The sequence below is a fragment of the Colletes latitarsis genome, chromosome 2 (assembly GCF_051014445.1).
Source record: "Colletes latitarsis isolate SP2378_abdomen chromosome 2, iyColLati1, whole genome shotgun sequence".
NCBI lineage: Eukaryota > Metazoa > Arthropoda > Insecta > Hymenoptera > Colletidae > Colletes > Colletes latitarsis.
The window spans coordinates 12,747,596-12,773,326 of record NC_135135.1 but is presented as its reverse complement, the minus strand read 5'-3'; the positions used below and the strand labels follow the sequence as shown (position 1 = coordinate 12,773,326).

Here is a 25,731-nt window from a genome sequence, read left to right as displayed (position 1 = left end):
CTTCAGCCATACAAACATATTTTATTAATTGTCATAATACTATTCATTTATTTTCAGATATTACCTGTTAGAAAGCTTAAAAATGTCCAAGTTGGTAAAATTTACAAAACTTAGATCTACCACGGATCATACATTTTGGGCAAAATTTGCAGAAATGAAAATAGACAAACTGAAATTGGATGAAAAGGTAGTAATTAATTTGTGGGGAAGCTACAGTCTTCAATCACCAAACGAAGACAATATTAATCCCTTAGTAATGGATTTTACATCATTCAATGAGTAAGTTTGTACGTATATGGTGAAAATGATTACTCGAATTTATTTATAAGTTAAGTAAAATAAGTACTTGTTGAAATCAACAACACCTAGGTCATTTTTAGAAACATAGAAACAGTTTGTCATAATTCGTTGGTAATTTGTTGCGGGAAAATGATTAATACAAATACTTATGAGGCATTTCGACAAACCAATCCTGGAACATTCATTAATGCCTTGGGAAGGGATATTATGAACAGCATTATAGATGGATCTAGTTTACAAATGCCATGGAAACTATCATTATTTTTAGTATTGGCATATTCAGATTTAAAGAAATATAGATTTCATTATTGGTTTGCTCATCCTACTCCAGTAAACTTACCTGAAATCTACTATGAAGAACCCTCAAGGTCAATTAACGAAGAATTTGTAGTTACTCATGTACAAGATCTATGTGAAGGATTTCTCAAACTGGACAGCAGATCAAAAAATTACTTTACAGTTTTAATATCTCGTGAAAATAATATACATATTGTTGATCTGGCAGTAGGAATAAAGTTAATCAAGGAATCTAAAGACTACGAAGAACTACAGGTATTGGTATACTCTTATGTAACTATGTTGTGTATGTTTTTTCATGTATTTAATTTATTTTTTAGGCACAAAATGAAATTTATTTTGCATTTTACGATCCTTGCACAAACTCTGAACCAGGATGGCCTTTACGCAATCTCCTTTGTTTATTATTTTGGCATTGTCCCATGCATTATTTTACAAAACCTATTAAAGTTATATCTATAAGAGGAAACAAGGCCCAAAAAAGTATTGTTTTCAAACTTAAAGTTCAAAAATATGAAAGTAGTAAAATAATAAGAGACAATTTATTTGAAAGTCAATTGGTTGGTTGGGAAAACAATACAAATGGTAAACTAGGTCCAAATATAGCCGATTTATCAGATGCCATGGATCCAGCCAGGTAACCTTTTTAAAAAAATAAATTTGACATAAGTTGTATTTGTGTATGAGATTAATTATTTTTATTCTTACCATTTACTAGATTGTCAGACAGAGCTATCAATTTAAACTTAAAGTTAATGAAATGGCGTCTCGTTCCAAATCTAGATTTAGACAAAATCAGTAATCTTAGATGCCTTCTGTTGGGTGCTGGAACTTTGGGTTGTTCTGTAGCAAGAGTACTTTTAGGTTGGGGAGTGAATAACATAACTTTCGTCGATAGCTCTCACGTTTCTCACAGTAATACTGTACGGCAAAGTTTATACAGCCATCAGGATGCTGTAGAACATAAGTTTAAAGTTTATGCAGCTAGGGACGCGCTACTTAATATAAGACCAAATATGGTGAGTATTTAAAAGTTTTTTTAAATAAAATTTTATTATACAAATTATGCTAACATCATAGAATGCAGAGGGTGTTATCCTACATGTTCCAATGCCTGGGCACGTTGTTGGTAAAAGTATGATGGAATCAACAAAACAGTCACTGGAAAAATTGGAAGAACTTATTCAAAAGAATGATGTAGTTTTCTTCCTTTTGGATTCTCGAGAAGCTAGGTGGTTACCCACTGTATTATGTGCAGCAATGAATAAGATTGCTATTAATGCTGCTTTAGGTTTCGATTCGTTCACTGTACAGCGGCACGGTACTCGCAATTCTTCTATTCCGTCTTCTCCAGATTTAGACATAAAAAATCCTTTTGGTTCAGATCTGGGTTGCTATTTTTGTAACGATGTAACGCAGCCGGGAAATGTACGCATATTAAGCATTGTACTAGTTTAGTTTTTTATCAAACAGTGTTTTAATGAAAATCGTTTTGTTTTATAGTCTCAAACTGATAGAACACTAGATCAACAATGCACTGTTAGTAGGCCAGGTTTGTCACAAACTGCTGCGGGATTAGCGGTTGAATTATTGATAGCTTTGTTGCATCATCCTCGAAGGTAAATAAGAAAATAGCTCATATTTCGTTCTATATATTATTATTCATGTTTATTTTTTAACTTTTCGTATAGTTTGGAAAGCTTATTCAATCGTTTAACGATTTATTCCTATATTTAATAGTATCGAGGCGGGGGCATTAATGGGTAATAACAGAAATAATATTAGTCCAAACGACACCGAATTGTTCGGTTTGTTAGGAGGTGTGCCGCATACGATACGCGGGTCTCTGTGGAATTATGATATGCAGTTGACGATAACACACAGATTTACATCCTGTACGGCATGTTCTGTGCCTGTCATCACGGAATATAGAAATCGTGGTTTATCGTTTGTACTTGATGCATGTAACATTCCAAACTATTTAGAAAAATTATCGGGTCTAGAGGAATTACTTAAAAGGCCCGATTTGGACGAGGTATATATTTATTAGTTTCCATGTGTACAGAAACATTTGCTGGTATTATTGTGCGTATATTTAATTCTTTAAATTTTAGCTATGTTACGCCTTAGATAACTTAAGCGACGGCGAGGACGATCAGTTAAACACTACGTCGTAAAAACCAATCTGTGCATTTCTATGCTTTTAACTCTGACGAAAATGTCTTTGTTACATGAACAGAGTCAAGATGAACTTTACGTGATGGATAACCGAATAACAATTCGATAATGTCAGTATTTAAGGATCTAATTAAGTGAATTTTAAGAGTACAACGCTATATACATCTGTGTTGTGACTTAACGTTGGAATTATGTTATTATAAAATATGACGTTTAAATAAAACTTTTATACAAATCGCAATGTATAAGAACGCAATACACAATATAAGAGATTGTAATAAGTTTTTAAATCTCATTTTAATCGATTGAATACAGCAAGCATAGAAAAATGAACAATGTTGAATAAAACATTGAAGTTGCCTAGCAATGCAGAGAACAAATGTTCTTCATTACATTTAAGAATAGTTTTATTCCTTGAATCACATCATGCACGATGCAATTTTCACTATCCGGATATTCAAAAAATAAGAATGCAAGTCAAAGAACCGAAAATTTATCAATTTATCGATCAGGTTTTCTTAACCTGCATCGATATTTTACTCCTAAAATTAGTTGCAGTTTTCATCGAAAAAATATTTTTTTCTGAAACATCCATGAACATAAAGAAGAAAAAGCATTGTGGCTGAAATCGCAAGCATAATCGAGGAAGGGTAACACGGACATCGGACCATATTTACACGGAGCGTGGTATACAGCATAGTTAGCAGTTTTGCCTGTAGAGCGCGCCTGAACAACCGAATGCCATGCATTCCAGTGTAATGTTCAAGTAGTAGGGGAAGCGAGGCTACCTCTCGTGTCAAACAGGCCGTGTTCTGCGTGTCCGCCCGCATACCATTAGATTTTCATCGTTTTCAATGAAAATACGTGCCCTATCTCAGCTTGACATGCCAGGAAACGTCGCGCCGGATGTTTGATCGTGTGTTCACGCGAGTGTCATCGCTCAACGTTCGGTGAGTAAAAACATATTCGAAAGGGAAAAAACCGTTCGATTTTACCTCGAGGAATGCGTGCCTTGTTCTTTTTTTCCATGCTACGCCGCATTCCTTTATCGATTCCTGTGACCGACGGACGCGATACTTGAGAGAAAATGCCTTCTTTTCGTTGCTTCTCGAGGAAATGTATTCTGAAAGTTCATCGATTATGGTATTTATAAAATCTAGCTATTCGTTTTCTTGCCAAGTTCCCTTATTTCACGGCGTTTTCACAGATTTTTTGTTCGTAACGCTTCACGCCACTTGCCAAGTAGCTGAGTTTGATATTTACGCGGCACATCATTTTTTTAGCTCGTGGTCGCCTATGTTTCTAACGTGTGTGACCTTGTTACACGAACTGAAACATTTTACGTTTCGTTGGTTCATTGCTTTCAATGAATTCCATTTATCGAACCACGAATTGCCGACCGCGATAATTTTTAATCCGCTTAACTCTGTATCAAAGCGTTTAACGATACACTCCGTGCCCCGCGTTCAAACTCTACCGATCTCTGAAATACCACTGTTCCAGTTGCTTGTACGAAGTGTTACCGATTTTCATTCGCTCGATTAACAATTACGCATACGTAACGCTCGGTTAAATTCTGATAAAAATCGAGGAAAGGCTGGCGAGTATTCGGCCCGGGGGTAGGGGTAAAAGTATTTCATCCAAATTGCGAGATCGTTAGCTCCTTTTTCTCGAGGGAAGGGACACGTATCATTCCCTCTCTGTCACTTATTCCCCATATTGAAATATTTATCTCTGTTGCTGATTAAAGAAAAAACTGTTCAAATGTTTTATTAGTAATCGATGTAAGAGGGTTGTGGTAGAAGCATTCGTGAACTACAAGGGAAACGAACAAAATTCGTAGACTCTCTATCGGATAGATCGTAGATTTAGTCATTGTTTATATGTCATTAAGATGAAATTGCGATGCTATACGATTGGCGCCGGTTGCGTGGAAGTTTGGAAAGGGGCAGGAGCGGCGTGATACAGGAGTAAGAAGTACGGTGTCTAGTGATGGACTTGAGGCGTCGCAGAATCAGTGTTAAAGGCATTTTCAAAACTACTCTTATATTAATAATTTATTCGAAGCGATTTGTGAAACTGTCGAGGCGGTCGCAAGACTTTAATCTTTTCACTGCTAAATTAGTGGTAAGAAAAACCTCTGCACCAATTTAATTTTACAATTTATTATTTTATAATTAAGCTTATCGATATAGTTGTGAAAATTAAATATAAAAGAAAATGTTACAGAATTGTCCATAGAAACTATGTAGTTTGTATGACTGTTGTTTTTTTTTTTAATTTGATCGTCCGATATAATATCGTTGAAAGAGGTTAGGGTTAACGTTCGACGTGGTGTTTTGTAGGCGTTAGATTTAGGGTTAGGCATGCTGAATATAGGAAAACGGAAACTCTGGCTGGATGGTCGAAAAGTGTGTTGAGTCTATCGCTAGGCAGCAGTAACGGTGGGTGGAGTGGGATCGGCCGCCAGCACGGCGGGCGGGGTGTGTGTGGGGACTCGCGAAGCAACGGAGGGTGGGTGGGATGAGGTGAGGAAAGAAGCGAGAGGCGGGCCTCTGGTGAGGGGTCCGCATTCCACAGACAATGTCACGTTTTTTAATCCCCGTTTTACTTTATTTGTGCTGGCTTCGGCCGCGAGGAAGTCCCCCAAACAGTTAAGTTCGACTTCTGTCCTTAGAGAGCAGATTTCTACAACCGGTGCCGGGCTTCCACCGATTTCTCACGGGAACCCCGACCCGCGGTGAACAACTGGTGCCTCCTCAGGTCAACGAAGACCTCTGCGCTTGGATTTGCTCGTTGGTCTGGGGAACCACCGGACCAACCTGTCAGGATAAATCTTGATCTCGCGAACGGTGGTTCTCGAGGGTGCAATCATCGAGGAGGATCCACGAGGGAATCGAGAAATCATCGAGCACAGAGAGGAGATGTCCGCCGTCGAGAGCGCCTTGGACGTCCTCTCCAGGGCAGCGACGATGGTGCAAGGTCAGTTTATACCGAGTAATTCCTCACGATCTAGCGAGATGTTTTCGTGCTACCCGTGTTCGCTCGCCGAGGCGTTCGTTAAATACGTTCCAAATCGCGGATTCGGTTCTATCAATGTCGGAATCACGTTGTGCGCGCACGATGCTAATTAGTGATCCGAGTACGTTTATTTCTGTTGGAAGATTCGACCTCATTGTGTAACGATCAAGATTCTCGGCAGAGAATCGCGGAGGATTTATGTAAGAAGAGGAGAGGTGCTCCTGCGATATTTCGTCCCAGTTCGAGCCCGCATTCCTACGAAATGCCAATTTCACGTCGAATTAGATAACATTGTGCAGTGTTTATTTTAGATTCCTCGGCCGGCACCGAGTGCCGTTTCCCCAACACGCTCGTTGGCAAGACACTACTCGAGGCACCTCTTCCTGCGACACGCATATTCGTCTAGCATGGGCGAAGCTACGCGCACGTGACTTTGTCCGGAGTCATTGATTATCATTGGTATCGTAGCGATCTTCTCTTCACTTCCGTTTTCCTTCGACCGTCAGCTTTTCTTTCTATCGTTTAGTCCTGCGTCTATATTTGCTCTCTTCTCTTATACTTTCAGAGTGGTTTGAAAGATAATGTTTTGCTCCGGTACTTGGACCGTTTTTCGAAGTAATAGAAAGAAAAAGGAAAATCCGCTTCTCACGATGCCGTGAAACGAATCGCTCGCAAGTGTGTCGTTTTCGCAACGCGATACGGCGTAATCGACCGTAAACAATGGGAATAGTTAAATCGCCGCGCCGCGTATCTCCGCGCGCGCGATAAGCTTCGTCTAATTGCAGCCAGAGGAGCGCATCAATTAAGCGACGACCCCGTCTTTTCTCAAGATTTTTCTTGAGAAAGTCTCCGTCCACATAAGGTAAACGTAATTATAACTGACCAGAATAAATAATATCCCAATAGCTGCCCATCTAGCAATGTACAAAAGTAAAAAAATTGAAATCCTTGTTTTAGAAATTCTTATATCTTAAAATGCTAATGAAGGAACTGATAATAAAGTAGATTTTAATACTAATTTTTTTGCCATATTAATGTTTCGACTAACACTAATTTATTCCAAGCTGCCAACATTATTCATGTTGTGACAAATGAAATATCTGAGAGATTGGTCATAAATACTACACCAAACCAGAAATGTATTTACTTGTTTATATGCTAAACAATTTTTAAAAGATTTATTTTCCTTTCTGTGCTTCCAGTAACGTTTTATCAACATTTGAAACATTAAATCTGAAATATTTGGAGTTTTGTTATTAATATACTTGTTATGTTTCTCACAAATAAGGATAATTCTATTACTAAAATCTACTCGTAATATGAAACAAATTTAGAATAACATAAATTTTATGTATAATATTTATAATATACTATCCTGGGTGACTTAAGCTGGCCAGTTATTGGTACATTTACCTTACCGTCCAAATTCTTTAGATACGTACGATCGCTTATCTGAGATCGAATCGTTGAAGCGTAAACGATACTAGCACACGATAAAACGCACAGATAAATCTGTGTGCTCAAGCTTCTCGGGTGTATACGTCAAAGGACAACAAAAATTCTCGTTCTTCCGAAACACTCGCTTAAAATTGATGCCTACGTATAAAATCCGTGATTTCTTTCAAAAAGCCATCTTTATTCAAGTTCTGGTTTTAGTACAATTATAGTGAGTAACACATTGACTGTGACGTTGTGTGCGATAGTTAATTATAGAGGAAATGAACTGGAAATCGTTTCTTACGATATTTTGTGAATCGTGGTTTACAAAGACGTGTAATTTATTTAACTAATTTAACGTAATTATATTGTATTAAGGATTAAATGAAATCATACACATTTGTCGCGTTACAAAAATATTCAGACAACGTACAAAATCTATAATTTGTGCATCATTTATAGTTATTCTGTAATACTTGATATTTAGTAGTGTAACTTTTGTGTTTTATTACACACTTTAATAAGCATGTTGAACAAATTTTTGTTTGGATATTCTGGACTTATTCGCTCTCGTTCGGCTTTTAATCTCTTTTTAGGTTTTTCTTTCGAAAGTACTTGGTGTCATCCGTATCCAGCGATTCAAATTTCACCATAATTTCTCAACGGGATTTAAGTCTGGAGACTGAAAACAAATGTAATCCTTTCGAACAACGATAAAGCATTTGCGTGATCCGTGCTTTGTGCTTTGAATCGTTATCATCATAGATCTTAATAATTCTTTGAACACTTATCACATTGAAAAACATCGTGTCGATTGTATGTTACAGTAATCTTTACATGTTCTTCGAAAATTGACTGTGTGTCTGTTAATGCTGTCTTTGATTTTAGTTTGCATACAATGAATATAAACACGTTTATTGTGCGTTTATAAGTATAGGATTCTGCATGGTACAACGAGGAAAATCTCTTTGATCGGTTGTCAATGCGTTAAGAAATAATTTCCAATTCATTTCCTCTGTAATTATTTAAGATGTACAGCGTTAAAGTCAAACGTGCTGCCCTACTGTCCAAAATATTTTTGTTACTCGCTGCGCTTTCTAAATATTATGTAGACAATCCTCCGATTCTTTTGATCGTCGTAGAAACTGTCTTAGAAAAAGTTGCACGGAAAGAAAGTAATTTTTCCGTGCAGCGGAAAGGCGTTACTCTGAAAAAGGAAGAAACGCGTTAATAATAGTAGGATATCCGTTGTGCCGTTAATAAGCTCGCAACGTGGCACGAAATGTTCGCGATGATTTCCATAAATCATTGGGTCCTATTGGACGAAATACCAGGTTGTAACGAGCTCTCATTCGGTTGTGTTACGAGAGTGTGTGACTCGTTCGTGTGGTGTTTGTTGTGATGGAATGCCGAGCTTCGAACCTGTTCCGAATACCAACCGTAGTTGCACTTGATGGCAGACGATGGCGCGTTCAGTGATTTTCACGTATCAATTTTACCGCTCCGAAAATACTTTTTACCATCAATTTTCAAATTATTAATAAATGTCTTCTGAGTGAAATATCCGACGCGATATTTTTAAATTTTCTCTACTGAATTTGAACCCGTGAAATTGCTTCTTCCGATAAGAATAATTATTTGGTTGATTTGGTTCTCCTTTGTTTTTTAGGGGTTGGGGACTATATATTATTTTCTTAAATAATTTTTTAATTTAAATACTTGTATCGAATATTTAGAAAAAATGACGGATAACGATATTTTCTATTCTTAGCGATCAAATATCTTTATAAAGATCATTCAGTTTAGCTAAAATTTCGCAGTTTTGATTATTGTTTTACAATACTAGTTTATACGATGTCCACAATTGTGCAGGATAAGGATCTGTTCGATTTTTTTTTATCAAATAACCACAACTGCTTGTCCGATGACTCATGGATACCGTCAAACTTTCTTTTTTGTCCTTCGACACAATAGTATTATAACTCGAGAATGAACAATGATTAATGCTTGCAAAAATGTATACAAGTATTTGAATTAAATGCACAAATGTATGTATCATATTTAAAGATAAGGCTAAACCGAACTACCTTTAGATCTTTAAACTTTATTAGTATACTGGGGAATTGTATATCTCAACCATGAGAAGGAATAAATATAGTTTAAATGGTTGAAAACCTGTTTACAAACATGCACTTGCCGAGTGCTTATCATTTTAATTCTTTTTGCTCCAAGGGGGTATTCGTTAATCGTTGTCTGGATAAAAATATGCCAAGTATTCTTTATTTACCGAGCTACTGAATACGAAACGCCAGTACATTTGGTATTCATTGATGAGGCAACCACAAAATACCTGCGTATTTTCTATTCGACGACATAGCCGAATGAAAGTATTCTTGTAGTTGCACACCTATTGAATACTACACGCGGATACTTTTCATGGCTTTTCAGCTGACCCTCGAATAACCATTAAAACACGTGGCAAATAAAAAGAAATACGATAATTGTCAAAAATGTTTTCAAAATATTTCTTCAAAAAACTACTTATAAGATAGAATCATGAGACGTATGTAGGTCCTCGCGAGAACAAAGGACTCTGTTCTGTTTCTCTATGAAAATAATCATGATATAATTTTTACTCTAACTTTGGGGTCGTCCTTGGAGGTATTCATCGTTGGAATACTTTTTCAAATACGATCTACCCAGCCCCTGATTCCCGAGCGACGTTTCATTCTCGGGTCTTCGAATTCAGCGCATTCCTAAAACATTCCTTGAATTATATGCTCGGCGGGCACGAGCCGCGTGTCTCATTAGCTCTTCTCGAAATCTGCGAACATAGTCCGATTTAGGGAACAAGGAAAACTTAACGAAGCGACGAAGCTGTCGACGCTGAGAGATAACGTCGATTTTCCACGAGCGCGACTTTGACTCGGAACGTTACTTTGCAGCATTACGTTCTGCGAATTCACGCCCACGAGCCCAGCGATTCGCTGTTAAACGAACGTCTGATAACTGCGCACGATTACCTGGACGCGGTGCTATTAAAATACCACGGATTCCTGCACGATGCCTCACGATTCCTCGGGTATAACGTGGCACCTTGATCTTGCTCGAGGTATTATTATTGCGCGAACAATAGAGGAGAGACCGAATAGAGAGCCCCCAGAGAAACGTGGGAGTACCAAATTGATTTTCAAGGACTATTTTGTTACATATCGCTTCCTCATCCTCTGGCCACCGGACTGCGAACGGCCAAGACTGGGTCACTTCTGACCCACCCGAAAAGAGAATGGCAGAACATAATCTAGGTCGGTCCAATATTTAAAATTATCGATAAACCATAGCTTTGTGGCTCTAAGACATTGTGAAAACGTAATTATTTATACGGCGAGCGTTGGGAAAGTTGTAAAGGAAATTAGAAGCGGGACGAAACCACCATTCGAAATTCTAAATCTAAATTGTTATTTCTTTTCTTATATTTTTAAAAACTGTCCATTTTGTTATTACAGAGTCTTGTTATTATAAAAAATCGATTTATAAAATATAATGAAACTTTGGTAAATTGATACGCTGTGACTTTATCGCCCAAATATTTTCAAAATTTTGTAATGCATTTTCTTCAATTTTCGCTCGTGGTGTTTAAAGATAAAGGATCAAAATACTTACGAACACTTTTTATAACGTTTCGTAGGTTCGAATAAAATTTGCAAAAATAAATGAAGAGCGTATCAATTTGCCCCCATTGGCGTTTCTGATCAGAAACTTTCTGCCAGGGGTTGCAGCTATCTCTACTCGTCTTATGTAGGTTCGTGTCTGCTCGTAAATACTGGTTTTGTTTCTTGAAATACTTATAGAGGGTTGCTCGATCCCATTAATAATCAGAGCGCATTGATAACTCCGAATAACGAACGAGGAGATATAATAGAGCAATGAGAACGAGAAAAATATGGGAGCGCCAAATTGATCTTCGCGGTGATCCTTTGCTAAAATACCGCAAATTTTTCCCTGCATTCTTAAGATTGCGTGATTGTTAATTGCTCCCCGCTAATTACTCAATAATTTTTGAATTATTGCTTTTGTAAAAACGATGAATTGTCCGAGCGTGAGTCGCCGTGACAGGTGTTTCATCATGCAACGTGTAATTTATCGATCCCAAATTGGAAACGTAGAAAATTCGCGTTTCTAATTTAACGGAATTACCATTCGACGATGTAAAATTCATTACAACATTACATGTTTTTATAGAAAAGAGATACGTGGGACTTACACATAAATTTGTTTTGTCGTTGATTCACTAAGAAGATTATAACTTTGAGATTAATCAAAATTATAATCTTAAAAATTTTTTGTTTTATTAAAATTCAATTGAGGAAAAATGATTAAACTTAGAAAATAATTTAAAATTCTCATTTTTATGAGTTGCCTTTGGAAAAGTTTGAAAACCACTGCTGTACAGCATTTATGGGATTACATAAAACGATGGTTGAGTTCACGGTCATTCAGTAACAAGAATAAATTACTTTAACAAATCACGAAGCCCTGGTCACGAGTGCCATCGGACGGCTGCATAAAGTTTAGTCGATTCAATATCACGTAGATGCCATGCTATTATTAAAACAAAAGGGCTTATCGATATTATTATATTAACTCGAGCTGCGACTACTTGTTGAATTTTTCTGTAGTAAAATACTCGAGTACTCGTCTATTTGCGTATTTGAATCTTATGGACTATAAATCAAGTTCTTAAAGTTCTATACTTTAAACTGTACGTACATACATTTATACTATAACATAAGTGTATCATACCTAAGCGCCAATTTCGGCAAAGATAGACAAATTTAACACCCATTATCGAAATCGGGACACGAGTTTTTCTTTTTATCAGGCTTATGCAAGTTTCCATTGTCTTCGTTTTTTTATATTAGTTTTCGTACAGTGCTAGTTAACCATTATAAAAGAAGTATCGCACATTCAGGAAAATTTTTGGAATTATTTTTAACACGCGCAAATATTTACAGTATCTTCTCCATACATTTCCTATGGCTGCAATTCCTCTTCTTAACTAGTGAAGCACTACGTGACGAGTATGTACTTACGAGTAGTAATTTTTGTTGGATTTTTAACAATAAGAATATACAGGGTGTTCGGCCACCCATGGGAAAAATTTTAATGGGAGATTCTAGAGGCCAAAATAAGACGAAAATCAAGTATACTAATTTGTTGATTGAGGCTTCGTTAAAAAGTTATAGAAACATTTCCACACAGTATATTTTCGGTAAAGAATTTTTTTCTCGAAAGTGGGTGGGATTTCGGGAGTATGTCTATTCACTAAAAATGATTATAATTGACCCCCGCAACCGAAAATAATTTTTCCAGAACGATTTGAAACTTTTCAATTTCGCCGAAAAATTTAGGCACCTACCCCCTGTCGATTTTTCTTAAAAATTCGTTTTTTATTTTTAATAATTTTGTTTGACCCCCTACAGAAAAGTTGTCTAATACTTTTTTGTAGGTACCCATGAGCTCTACTTCAGAAAAAAATTTCACTGAAATATATTCACAATTGTAGGAATTATGGCTGTTTGAATATTGAACCATTTTTATGGGGTTTTTCTAACATTACGGGGTCAAGGAACAACTTTTCGAATATTTTTATAATTTCTACATATTCTCTAGCAAAATACGCGCCGTTTGGCTTTTTGAACATTAAAATCGTCCAATCCGTTCAGAAGTTAGGACGTTTTAAAGATTCGCATGAAAATTCGGGCAGACATTTCTGGCCAGAAATCATATTTTCGGTAAGGAATTTTTTTCTCGAAAGTGGTTAGGATTTCGAGGGTATGTCTATTGACCAAAAATGATTATAATTGGTCCCTGCAATGAAAAATAATTTTTTTAGAACGATTTGAAATTTTTTAATTTTGTTGAAAAATTTCACCACCTACCCGAATTTTTTTCTCGAAGGAGGGTAGGATTTCGGGGATATGTGTATTCATAAAAAATGATTGTAATTAACCCCCGCAACCGAAAATAATTTTTCCAGAATCATTTGAAATTTTTTAATAACTTTTTAGCGAAGCCTCAATCAACAAATTGGTATTCTTGATCTTCGTCTTATTTTGACCTCTAGAATTTCCCATTAAAATTTTTCCCAAAGGTGGCCGAATACCCTGTATAGAAAATGAATAATTAGCTCAGATAGTTATGAACGTTGTCCCGAACTTTCATATTGTAATTGAGCAAGGTATGCTTCGGTGTTTGGAATAATTTGATCGATAAACAGCTTCTTCGAGACTCTGTAATGGAATCGCGGAGGAATTCGAAAATTCTCAGTGAGCACTTTTAACCGACGTTTTTCACAAACGTGCTGACGTGGATCGTCGTGTGCACTCAATGCATGCGTGCATAGATGCGTGTGTATCGATCGACTCTGCCTACCTGTGGAGGAAAAAAGGGAAAAGGAAAGAGGAAAGAGACGAGTCGGTTGAATAAGGGTGTAAGTATGTGTATGCATCGCATGCATGCGTCACACGCTTGCATCTTGTAGCGATGGCTTCAAATCGTTGCTCGAAATTACGAGTTCCAAAGATGCATTGGTGTTTTCGATTTAGGTATTAGGAGATTTCAAGTAACACTGGTCAACAAATTGTAAACGATTACAGAATAGTTTGTATTCTTTATCATTACATTTAATTAATTACTATCTTTCTCTTTATTTATATATACTGAGATAGGAAATAATAGAAAAACAATAATTTGATTCTGGTTTAATAAACATAAGGCGTGATTTATTTCATTCAAGTGCAGTAGATTAAAATATGCGTATATTGAAATAAAACGCATGTTATATAATCATAAATTTACTAAAATAATGGAGTTGAAAATATTAGGTTTGCATGTGTTTAACTTTGCTTAGTGTCTTTTGCGTTTAGTTTCCAGCAATAGTTTGCTAAAATTGCAAATCAGGTAAAAGGCTTTTAGGAGGCAAAAATGATTCTTTTTAGGTATTACAAAATTTCCACTTTTAGTTAGCGTTTTAGAAAAACTAAAGTCACTATTTTAATTTAATTTCCATTTTCGTAATTGGAATCATAACAGGGACTAGAACTCTTCATTTTTTCTCTGAAGATCAACGAGAAGTTTCAAAATTTTGGAGATCTTTCTTAGTTACATGCTTAGTTTCAAAATCCAGCTAATGAAGTACTTTAGAATTTAACGTGTTCTTTATAAAACAATTGATTGTTTACTCGGATGATTTTAACGCTCGTTGTATAACAATAATTCAATTGTGTGGAATATATCTGTTTGAAGTTGTCCCATTTGAAGTTATGAAACAACAAAAATTAATTTAATTTGTTTGCTATGACAATTGGTCGTGGAACATATTCTTCCTATAATATTCAGGATATTAATATTATCTATTTCTTTCCATCTCGTCCAAATAAATTGATTTTAGTTTCATCTGAGAAAATCATCTTGTTCCGAAAATTTTTGGCACAATTTACAAATGCTTTCGTAAATTCTAAGCATTTTCGTCTATTTACGTTGTAGATACATGGTTTCTTCAGCGCAATTCTGCAATGAGATCCTTATTTCTTTAATCCTTTCGATATTTCTATGTCTCTCGCCAATATGCTTCCATTATACGGATACTCGAATCGTGAATACGGCGTTTGATGCGAATATACACATCATCATGGATAGAGTGTAAACCACACCGCATAACCTTTTGTGGATACAAGTATCGCTCGACTATTGACCGAGGATTAATATCTCCCTAAATTCGACAATTCTGCTTATCGACAAAGCCATTCGTCCAAAAGTGAGTTTCATTTTCCCAAATTTTTCAAAATTAGGATCCAAGTCCAATCAGCAAACTCACGATGCATACGAATGATCAGCAGGCTTCTTGAGCTAACTGAATCTTATAAGGACGAAGACCTAAGACTTTACTAAGAATTCGTCACACAGAAGTCTGAGGAATGCTTAATTCACAAGTACGTCGCGGAATCGATGAATTTGAATTTTCAGCAACACTTTCCCTTACGGTAGCAATATTTCTTTCGCTTCTTGGACCACGTTGACGCATTGAAACGTATTGATCAACAACTGAACAATAGCTTCGAATTTTACGAAACGTTATTCGAATTGATCAAGCAAATCACAAATATGGCAACTATGATAATTGAATAAGTTCTGTTGCTCTTATTGGAAAATCTTATAGAATGCTTCGCGAAAGTCGTCGAAAATGTCAAAATAATAAAGCTGATGAATTATTTCATCCTTCGTTGATGCGTAAGTCCGAGCAACTAAAATCCAATTCTGATCCCATTGCGCGTCGTTAGGAACCCCGGTACCGGGGGCAGTCATTTTACTCGGGTTCTACGAGACGTTGAAAAATGTTCACGTATCGTTTCTAAATTCCTCGCGGCCGATCAATTTGTTCGAAGAACTGCAACATTGGGCGAGAATCGAACACCCATCGCTACGGCCGTGTGTGCAGGTTCTGCATGTGTAAAAGGCAACCTTCTCCTCGCATCGTGGAGGGGGCAGACGACGGGACGAGGCGGATGAATGAATGAATCTTAAGACAGTCGTGTAAGAGGGGCATTCACGAATCCACGGGTTCTTTTCAGGAACGTGTCTCTTCCTCTGGCAAAAGAGAAAGAGAGGAACAGTGGTTGTCTCCGGCGTGTTTTCGCGGGTTCCGCGTGCATCGCGTAATCGTTAGCGTCGATTATGGTTCTCGTTCCTGCGATCCTCGACTCCGTTTTCGATTCCCGACCATCAGGATCACCCCGCGTACCTCGTCGACACCTAATCCAGACTTAACGCAGATCGTATCCTCGAGACCGCGTTCGATCCTGATCGTCGGTCGTGGACATCATGGAGGCTGCTTTCTTCGGCGAAAAGAAGATCCCTGGATGGACACGGTCCCGATGATCCATCTCGCCGCGAACAGGACGATCGTGTTATCGACGTCGTGCACCGATTCGAGCCAGTGATACGCGTAACCTTTCGCCAAGGAACCAGTCGCGGTCCGAAACTCGAGGAATTTTGCGGTGCTCGCTGTTCTCCGAGTTCTGCTTTCGGCAGAATTCGCTGATTTCACTCTCGTTCCGACCGAAGGTCGCGAGCATGGAGGTCTCGTCCAGGAGAAGCTGTTTCTGGCAACCGTGGCTCAACACGGAGAACCTGCGACCGGTGTATAGACCGGGTGGTACGTGGATGTCTCAGTGTTTCGTCCGCGAACAATTGTTTTCGACTGGTTTTGGTTGCCAGTCGTTTGTTACTTTTAAAATTGATTTCTTTTTTTTTACGATTGATACGGTGGACTGTGAGTCAAGTCCGGGCCTACCGGTGCGTTTCGTTAGCGACATCGTGGCGTGCTATACAATCGAGGAATTTTGTGAAACGTTAGGGGAATTCGGGAAGTTAATTGAACGGAACGATCGCGTAGCATGGTCCATTCATCTTTTCCCTGCTTTGTACCTCGTCCTTTGCCTTTAAACCAGTTTGACCGTCTTCCTGACGATCCTCTCACGGCTATTAGGCACTTCCTGCCCCGACCTGGGAACCGGACTCGTCTCTACCACCCCTTCTCGTCCTTCTTGTCTACTCTTTCGCCTCGTCTCGATCCTTCCGAGGGTTGTCGTTAGATCGATTTCCAATTTTAGATATCGCGACGAACGGAAATAGCTGACCTCTGATATTTTATAAATAACTATTGATAGCGGAGACCCCAAGGATGCGTTTTTCTATCTATACGTTTTGCACTAAAAATTCAAATTCACTCTTTCGCAAATCAAGATCTTTCTATAAATTCGTTTTCTTGTTTAGAAATTTAAAACAAAAGTAAAGAAAATTTAAACGATCGAACAGCACAGAAGTCGGGCCATTTCTGTTCTTTTTTTCCGAGCTGTGTGTGTCGTAAGTTTTAATAAAATACGATATTCCTTTGTTAGTAGATTGAAGGTAACCACGTTTACAAAAAACTTTATTGCAAATTTCAACGAGCTTGCAGACATTTTTTTTATATATATAGTATTAATAAAAGCGAACGAGTATTCGAAACATTTATTTTTATTTTTTTGCAGTACATTATAAGAAGCTGATCAACCATTGATTTTCAGATTTATTTTTAAGTTCATTTGCTTCCTCGTGAACGATATTATGGGTGTACACTTGTACACGAATCATAGTAGAATATTCATACGAACCAATAAAAATGTTTAAAATATAACATTTGACTTTGGTATAATTAACCGAACCATGTGGTTGAGATGTTAATAACTTAAAGATTTCTTTGCTATTGTTTTAATATCCAATAAACACGTTCGATTTGTGCAAGAAGCGTGAAAGTCCATACCAATAGATAGGTGTATAAGATTAATTAATTCCACATCACAGGATTAGCGACTAAATATTAAAAATAAGAATAGTATACGTCAGAATAGTGTCAAAAATAAATAAGTTTTTGTCTTGTACGTATACTCCCTTACGCCATAAAAATCGACGGTCCGCTCGCTAAAAATTGAGTCGTTGCATATGCGTAACGCGTAACAGCAAACGCGTTAAAGAAATTGTGCAGAGGGAGCGTGCGGGGTGAAGCCACTGATCTTGGCAATCTCAGCAAGTTTCCGGTACAATGCACAACGCACATCGATCGTTCTTTATACGGACGTGTCTGAAATCGCCATTGTTTTTTTACGAACAGAGGAGAGACCGAAGGCGACAAATCTCCACCGGAAGCCAAGCAGCGCGTGGCGTAAAGAACGCAGGAGGGACCCGATTCAGAGCGAGGCGCTCGACATGTCCGCAGCCAGGGTTCATCATCACCATCATCACAGCAGGCCCAGCGTGATCGTACCCACTACGCCACAGGCTGGTAAGTGGAGAGACGGCTGCAACTAGGTCTCACCGCGAATTCGTTAAGCGCGTTGCGTTGTTCTTGGTCCGGGGGGGGGGGGGGGGTCCGTAGGCCCCTATTGTCCGCCACGAGGGGTGACTGCGTCCTCTGACAATGCACCATGATGCACGAGGCGCAGATGCGCGCGTAACCGTGCCCGATAGGAACACGGTTAATCTCTTGTTACGCAGAATTCCTTCGTAACCAGCTTCCTGGAACACGAATTGTCCTGTAATGTCCAGGAACTCGGTAGGATTATAATAGACACGGGATAAAGTGTTCCTAACGGAAGTCGTAAAGCGATTCGAACGCCAAACTCCTATTGGCGTACTCCTATTGGGTATTTACCATGAAAACGTGTAAAAAAATTTTTTTTTACTCGAATCGTTCAATTACAGAAAGAAATATCCGTATACTTGCAATTTTTAAGTGTAGAAATGAACGCTATGGATTCACATAGCATCCTAAATGTTAGGAAGTTATATTAACAAAGTATCGCTAAGTAAATAAAAAATAATTTAAGCTTTTATAATATATTTCACTTTAAAATATCTGTTCAGAAATAAATGTTTTTTTAGAACTTTTAAGAACTGTTATAACAAAATTAAAGTGTTAAAAGTCAACTTGAAACAGAAAAAAAAATAATGTATAAGTTAAAAGTCTACTAAATAACTTTTATTTATAAAAGTTTACAGTTTCATTCAAGCTCTGCTCTTGAATTTCTCAAAAACTAAGGCTTACTTTGATAAATGCTTATAGGATTTTTGTGCCACCCGACGTATAATACAACTTGCATCTGTTCTGATTCTAAAAACGATTGCATCTACCTTTCTTTTTTTAAGAATGACAAATTTCTGTTTACCAGGCACGACGATCGAGGACACTGCTGTGGCTCCTACTCCAACGCTGACGCCATCCGCGGCAGCAGGAGGCCAGAGGACCGGGCTTAGGACTGTGGGCGGCGTAAGCGATCCTGCAATAGACGAACACTTTAAGCGATCGCTAGGACTAGAGGAGTACGCAGCTGTCTTTAATGCGACCACCACTGACAAGGAAGCTGGTCTCAGTGGTACGATACAGACTATGTTGCAAGACACAGTAAGGAGCATAACTGAACCGATAACCACAATAGTTTTATAATGTTTTTATTATATTATATATATTTTATAAGTGTTTGAATCCTATTATATAATTTTGATTGATTTTGGTTGGGAATTATATGAATTATCCATTTTCTTTTTTTTTTTTTAAACAACCCCCATATATTTTCTATACATATAAAACTTACTTTTCATATTATATATTCTTTACAGTAATAAAGTGATATACTAAAAACTTCCTAATATTGGTTCAGTTATGCTCATTAATATATATAAAAATGGAATCTCTGTTTTAAACTACGTTTTACGTTGACCAGTGACACAATATTAATACTCGGTACGACAAGCAACCTTTGTATGAATTGAAACGAAATAATCTCTTATTTACGTAACGACCTTATATTCTTATCGCAGTGGACGACCACTTCGCGAAGGCGCTCGGTGAAACCTGGACGAGGCTGCAAGCGACCAGTCGAAGCAAGGATTCCACTTAACTGCGGGACAGTTATCACGAGTTTCCGCTGGGTCTTTGTCGTTGCTGTTGTCTTCGAGGCGCGGTCAATGTTGTTCGAGTACTCGCTGGCAAATAGTGTTATGTCGTTGTTGTTGGTAGAAGAAACTCGACCGATCGATTTGACGAACCGCTCTACATTGTTATTCGCGTGTAAAAAAGCGGATAGTTGGTAGAAAACGCGTGGCTCGTCTGTGGAATTTCGCGAATTTGTCCGCTTTTGTTCTCCAGATTTTTTGGCGAAAGGAAAACGTACACAAGTGTCCTTGACCGCCCGAAATCGGCCGAGTGTTAATTCGACAACGGAGACTGCTTCGTTCGAATAGAAAAGAGAACATTTAGGGCGCGAACGAGTTCGACGATATTGTATATAGATATGCGTATTCTTTTATTATGCCATCATCGCAGTCATAATCGCAGCCCGCTCGTAGGGGCGTGAAGTTATTTATTACGATGTTCCATATTGCCTCGCTAAATAGTTATAGTTGATCCGTTTACACTACAACTTATTCTCTTTGTGATCGACAGCCTTGATCGCGTGCATGATAACGAACCGCAAAACCAGTAAGAATATCAAGGTGATCGATGAAACATTGCACAATGTTGGCGTTGCGGCGGATTGCTCGTGGATGTAAACGGATGGATGTGTATATAATAATTATTTGCATAAATGTTAACTTTATGCATATATATATGTGTATACATGTGTACACATATATATATGTATGTATGTATGTTGTAATTATATAAATCCGAGAGTCTTTACAAACGAAGTAGGGAAATAAGCGCGAAACCGTATAACAAACCGATCGTCGCACAAACCTTGTAAACACGTGTTCGCGTCAAGCGACGAATTATACGTAAATATTGTACTAAAGACAAAGAAGAGGATACATAAAACGACTGGTAACATTTTAATACCAAATGTCGCTTTGGCAAACGTGTCTCTGCTTGACCTATACACGATACGAACCAATGTCCAGACATGTTCCTCGAAATCCCGGTGTTTGTAGATTGCTAAGAAGAGTAGTACTGATTTCAAATGGTGCTAGGAAGTCCAACACAAACCCAAGCACGCACAGAAGTCAGTACCTCTGCCTTCTTATTGCCTTCTACTCTTCCTTTTCCGTTTCTGTTCTCCAGGTCTCTGATTACTGTCGTCTCGACGAAAATGCGGTTCTCACGGTATTCTCTGACGTCGAGTAATATTCGACGTTACGTCTCCTTCTACGGCAGCCTTACAAGTCCACTCGCAACAAGAAAGGGCAGAGTTCGAAGAGATATCCGTTAATCACCACACGCGGCCACTGTGATCGCAGGTGAAAGAAGATTGGAGGTAACTACGCGTTCCAAGATCGTGGTTTGCTTTTAAACTGTACACTGTTGACGGTATTCTCCATTTATATCTCTACTCCCGATTATACCAGTAAGTTAAACGTAAGTTAAACAATTGTTCGATCGCCCGAACGAGATCTGAACCAAAACCTTTGAGGGAACAGTTTCGTCGCTTGATTGGTTCAAGAATCGAAACGAAGAATGGTCCTGGACCGAGAGAATCAGCACGTTTTTCGGGTAAACAATGCAACGATCGAGAATGCGACGGGCACGGAAGGTGGCCGGAGGCTTTATGTGTCGTAGGTGGGCCCAGACGGGCGAGCCAGACTGTCCCAGGAGCGCTCGGATGGCTTCCTATATGCAGGCAGCCTGTTCACTTGCCGTAAAGCAAAATGGTAACTTAATATTAGACTTGAATATAAGTACGGTAATCCCACACCAGAGTCCAAAGTAAGCCTACACCTACCCGCCGCCCCGTCCTACCAGCCAGCCAGCCATCCCTGGACCTCCGTTCCCCCTTACGAACGCCCTCAAGCGTAATAATACGATGGGATACTAGATATCGGTGCTCTCTGTATTCTAGGTGCAAATTGCGACCACCTATGCTTCGTCTCTTTCTCCCATCGCCGCCTTTCCTGCCCGTCTCTCTTCCTGTCAGTACCTCTTTTCTATTGGGAGACGATTCTTTCGGATCTCCCGCGCGTGCATCGTTACTTTCGTCGATCAGAGGCTGACGCGCGTTCAGTCTTCTCGCTCTTTCGCGTCGAACGATATCGGCAGGAACAAAATTGTCCCGTGTCGATTACAAATCTTAGGGTCGATAGATTTTTCTATGGAACAACCAACCCAATTCCCGCTTGCAATTATTGGGAACGCGTCCCTGAGACTCGAGCGTGTACTGCTCGCGACGCGAAATCTCTGAAACTCGATTCCTCTTTTTCAGCGTGTTTTTCTTTTCAGGTAAACGGGAGTAAAAGTGCTCCCCGAAGTGCGACGACCTTCGCGGCGAGAAGAACTAGGATAAACCAGTCGTCTGCGTGTCTCTTTAGAGGCGAAGTAAGCTAATCCCCGCCGCGTATCATGTTTGAGTCCCTTTAAACGATACTGATACGTTTCGCTCGCGAAAGCAGACGACGTTTCGCGGACTTGACTCGGTGTCTCGCACTGCGCTCGAGTTTCTTTCGATGCGACGTTAGTTTCGCCTCGTCGTTTCGTCGCGCGACAGATGTCCAGGGGATGGTTTCCCAATGGTTCGAGGCTTTTCTTTTCTAGAACGTGACACGATCGCTATCTACCGGCATCGGGGCCATGTCAGCCACGCACGAACGATCCTCGGATAATTTCGAATTAATCACACTGCAGGGTGAAACGCAGCTGGAAATAGCCCGGCTAGACCGCGGGCAGATGCTCGATCAACACTATTTTCCGGCTATGCAGGTGTTTCTATGAGTGTCTCTGACAGCGAGTATCTTATTTGTATTGAGGTTGATTCACGGATGCGTCCCCTAACGTCGTCTCGCTTCCCGATTTTCCGTTAACACTAGATCTACCAACGGAGTCGAAATGACTTGTTTTGTCATTTTGTATAATGATTATACCCATTATCAAGACATCTTGTCTTCTGAAATTTGTTATGACTTTTATGATAGTATATACATGAATGATTTCATTTTTTTCTTGTTTCTTGTGTAAAATTTATATGTAGTATGCCTACATATACCGAGATGAATACTTTGGACCCCTTTCAGAATTTAGGTGAAGTGTTGATTTCATTAGAATTTCATGTTTCCTAACAAAATTTCCGTATAGTTCAAAACTTCCACTATGCTTCTTTCATGTTTTCCATGGCTCTCGCGTACCCATAAAAACATATAATACTCGTATCTGTCGATATGCTTTCCTTTGCGAAGCAAATCTATTCTTTTAAAAAATAAATCGCTATAACCCTCTGATAGATATAGGCTGATGTCAGTCGTTGTACGAAATGTTTTTTGCGATTCTCGTTAACCGTTTGAGTAGCTAACAGCGCGATCCACTTCGCGTAAAAAAATGTCGATGTATTGCCCCGATAGGCGTAATTGATAGTGCGTCTGGATTTTACTTGCAACAGTGTTCATTATACAAGTTGTTCCACGCAACTGGCGAAAACTTAGAGATCCAAAAGAATGTCATAATGCAAAATTAAACGACATCAAATGCAATGCACAAACTGAATATAATTTTATTCATTTTTATACATTGATGCCTGTCCAGTTTACTTATCAAATATGCCGCACCAAACATTTACACTATAACGCACGATTATTACGATGATTATAAAGGAGTTACACTCTAATTTATAGAAGCATGAAGGCAGTGATTGTTTTCGATGAGAACACGTTTTTTTTGTACAATTTTTCAGCACCACAATCATTCTAACTACATTTAATAAACAAAATAAACATATCTACTCGGTCACTACTCGTGAATGCCATGATGACGCACAGGGTTATCAACGAGGAAGTAAGCTAATCTTACACTGATTGATATTAAGCGTAGACTCATGTTTCCAAACATTCTAATACGTATGTACTAATGCTCGAAATTGCCTCAACGAAAATAAACAATGATACAATAAAATAATTTAGTAAACTATAATGTGTTGCAACTCTTGAACTATTACATATAGTGTGATCAAAATTCTAGAGTTTCGTTTTAAAAAGAGGATGCAGTTGCAATTTTTAAATGCATCCATACATAAAAATGAATAGAATTACATTCAGATTTATGCATTATTCGATGTTGTTTAATTTTGCCTTATGACATTTTTCTGTATCTAACCATTTTAGAGATTAGCTTTTCCCAGTCGCGTGGTACGATTTTCAAAATTATTTCTGGCATTCAAACTGTTAATTACTAAAAATTTACGTTATTAATTTCCACCGTTTTTCTTGCAAATTTTAGAAAAAAAATAGAGGAAAGAGATTTAAGACTTCCGCGGCCGGAGTTTATGTAAGTATTCATGGCTTCCGGATGGATTCTTCTGGGAAAGTGCATATACTTTCAGTTTCATTATCACTAAATCTTTTAAAGAAAATTCTATGTTTGCGTTTCTTTTTGCCATAATTATGAATATATTAAACATCGCCATATTAACACATACATTGAATCGTTGAATTTAAAATATAATCTCCGTTATTTTCTGCCACTTTTATGTTGTTAATGTACTACATCAAAATGAACATTAATTCAATGAATTTTTCATCTTCCATTCCACTTTGTTTAATATTCACTCTTTAATAATAGTATGAGTGTCAGTCGAGGAGTAAGCGAGCTTTTTGAAAGTTCGTTTACAACAAATCAAACAGGAGGCACGTATAAGCCTCGTTGGCATAGCTGTAAAATTAATTCGGTCATTGGGTTTTATATGTATGTATTAATAAATAATTAGAAATAATTCTAAGATACTATTAATATACGTTTCAGTGATTTGGAAATAAAACCATATCGGGCATCTATTAACGTATTGAATCCATTCTTGAAGTTATGCTCACCTAAACACGATCTTTCGAAAAATTAAGAAAACCACGTAAGTACCTCGAGTTGCCTTTATCGTAAATAAGTTTCTCAACTTCCAATGTAGAATTATCCCGTCCGTCTAATTGAAACTTGACGATTATTACAGCAGTATGGTTGTATTTGAAGAAGGATTCCTGGCTCCTCGACGGAATATTGAAATTTCGTTTCAACCGAGATTCTTTGATGCTGGATCAACGATTACACCGAGCAGATGTTCTTCCTGGCCAGCCACTTCGATCGACGCAGCTCTGGTAGAAAGATATCGGTCCGCGTATTTCACCCTCGATCGAATAGTTTAAAAGATTTCCTTCGCACCATCTTGTCCGATCACATTCGCGACCAGTTCCGCTCTCGAGGAGCGCGCATCTCCTTCGAACGGTTCAGAATCGATAGCGGATCGAGCTTCGATCGTGTTCTAGATTCTATCGGTTCGCGGACTCGCGGCATTACTGTTTGTTTATTTTAAGTCCCAGGCGTATCTTGTTTCGGAGCCAGACCCAGCTGACCGCAACCCGGCATCGTTTTCTCCTTTTATTCGGTTGCGTTACATGTCGATCTGGCGTTCGTGCGAATTAATCGAGAAAAATCGAGGGACAGTTAAATAGACAAATATTCGCGATATTTTCGAGAATAAAAGAACATCGTAGAATTTTACAGGCATAGATTCATATAAGTTCTGCAAAAATCTACGTCCATTCTCTTTTCAGTCTAACCTGGTTCTAAATATACAAGGAAAAATTGTTTGGATTACAGCAACAGCCAGATAATCTCATACGTTCTTGGTACAGAGGTAAACGGAGATTAATGCGAAATCCTAATCGAAGAGAAATGCAACGACGCGGCTAATCGACGCGTAGAACCGTGCGTCACGACGCCTCACGTTGCTAGCCTTGCATCGAAATCCCCGAGCCATCCTCAGCGCTGAGAAAAACGTGATGTTGGTACAAACTGAACGACCTAGTTTCATTCTCTGTTAAACTTTTTCTATTTCGTGACTCCTTGTTAATGCGAAATATTTTTAACACATGAATCTTCAAGTATTCCAACGTTTATCATAGCCGACTGTAAACCTAAGCGTTTCGGAGTTG

At 38.4% G+C, this 25,731-nt stretch overlaps 2 protein-coding genes across 12 annotated transcripts in view; both read left to right on the top strand.

Moving 5' to 3' along the window:
• Atg7 (Autophagy-related 7) overlaps nucleotides 1-10,382 on the top strand; it is a 31,053-nt gene extending 20,671 nt beyond the window's left edge. For 4 of the 8 annotated variants that reach the window (XM_076782875.1, XM_076782874.1, XM_076782873.1 and 1 more), the window contains 10 exons: nucleotides 58-279; nucleotides 381-852; nucleotides 918-1,234; nucleotides 1,316-1,616; nucleotides 1,678-2,025; nucleotides 2,101-2,216; nucleotides 2,338-2,632; nucleotides 2,712-3,725; nucleotides 5,453-5,757; nucleotides 10,370-10,382. In XM_076782875.1, the coding sequence (XP_076638990.1) occupies nucleotides 83-279; nucleotides 381-852; nucleotides 918-1,234; nucleotides 1,316-1,616; nucleotides 1,678-2,025; nucleotides 2,101-2,216; nucleotides 2,338-2,632; nucleotides 2,712-2,774 (2,109 nt within the window). In that variant the 5' untranslated portion in view covers nucleotides 58-82 and the 3' untranslated portion in view covers nucleotides 2,775-3,725; nucleotides 5,453-5,757; nucleotides 10,370-10,382. Of the gene's footprint in view, nucleotides 1-57; nucleotides 288-369; nucleotides 853-917; nucleotides 1,235-1,315; nucleotides 1,617-1,677; nucleotides 2,026-2,100; nucleotides 2,217-2,288; nucleotides 2,633-2,711; nucleotides 3,726-5,120; nucleotides 5,304-5,452; nucleotides 5,758-10,369 lie in introns of those variants that run through there. The other 4 variants (XM_076782876.1, XM_076782878.1, XM_076782879.1 and 1 more) reach the window with 4 other exon arrangements.
• Nucleotides 10,383-15,746: 5,364 nt separating this feature from the next.
• LOC143351425 (uncharacterized) lies at nucleotides 15,747-24,880 on the top strand. 4 transcript variants are annotated; one of them, XR_013081741.1, is made up of 6 exons: nucleotides 15,747-16,450; nucleotides 17,948-18,118; nucleotides 19,005-19,208; nucleotides 19,654-21,480; nucleotides 22,046-24,653; nucleotides 24,750-24,880. XR_013081741.1 is itself a non-coding variant. In XM_076782900.1 (4 exons), exons 1-4 carry the CDS (start codon nucleotides 16,369-16,371, stop codon nucleotides 19,731-19,733), a joined length of 537 nt encoding a protein of 178 aa, XP_076639015.1. In that variant the 5' UTR covers nucleotides 15,747-16,368; the 3' UTR covers nucleotides 19,734-21,485. The 4 variants fall into 4 exon arrangements, 1 of the variants encoding a protein (XP_076639015.1); XR_013081740.1 differs by lacking the exon at nucleotides 24,750-24,880 and having other exon boundaries at nucleotides 19,654-20,656; nucleotides 20,894-21,480; nucleotides 22,046-24,629; XR_013081739.1 differs by lacking the exon at nucleotides 24,750-24,880 and having other exon boundaries at nucleotides 19,654-21,086; nucleotides 22,046-24,629.
• The last annotated feature ends 851 nt before the right edge of the window (nucleotides 24,881-25,731 follow it).

Excerpts from the sequence above, each read along its gene's own strand:
- LOC143351425 (XM_076782900.1), top strand. The coding sequence starts at position 16,369 with ATGGAGGTCTCGTCCAGGAGAAGCTGTTTCTGGCAACCGTGGCTCAAC. Across the intron at positions 18,119-19,004 it reads ACCCACTACGCCACAGGCTG|GCACGACGATCGAGGACACT; the intron begins GTAAGTGGAGAG and ends TCTGTTTACCAG. Across the intron at positions 19,209-19,653 it reads CAAGGAAGCTGGTCTCAGTG|TGGACGACCACTTCGCGAAG; the intron begins GTACGATACAGA and ends TTCTTATCGCAG.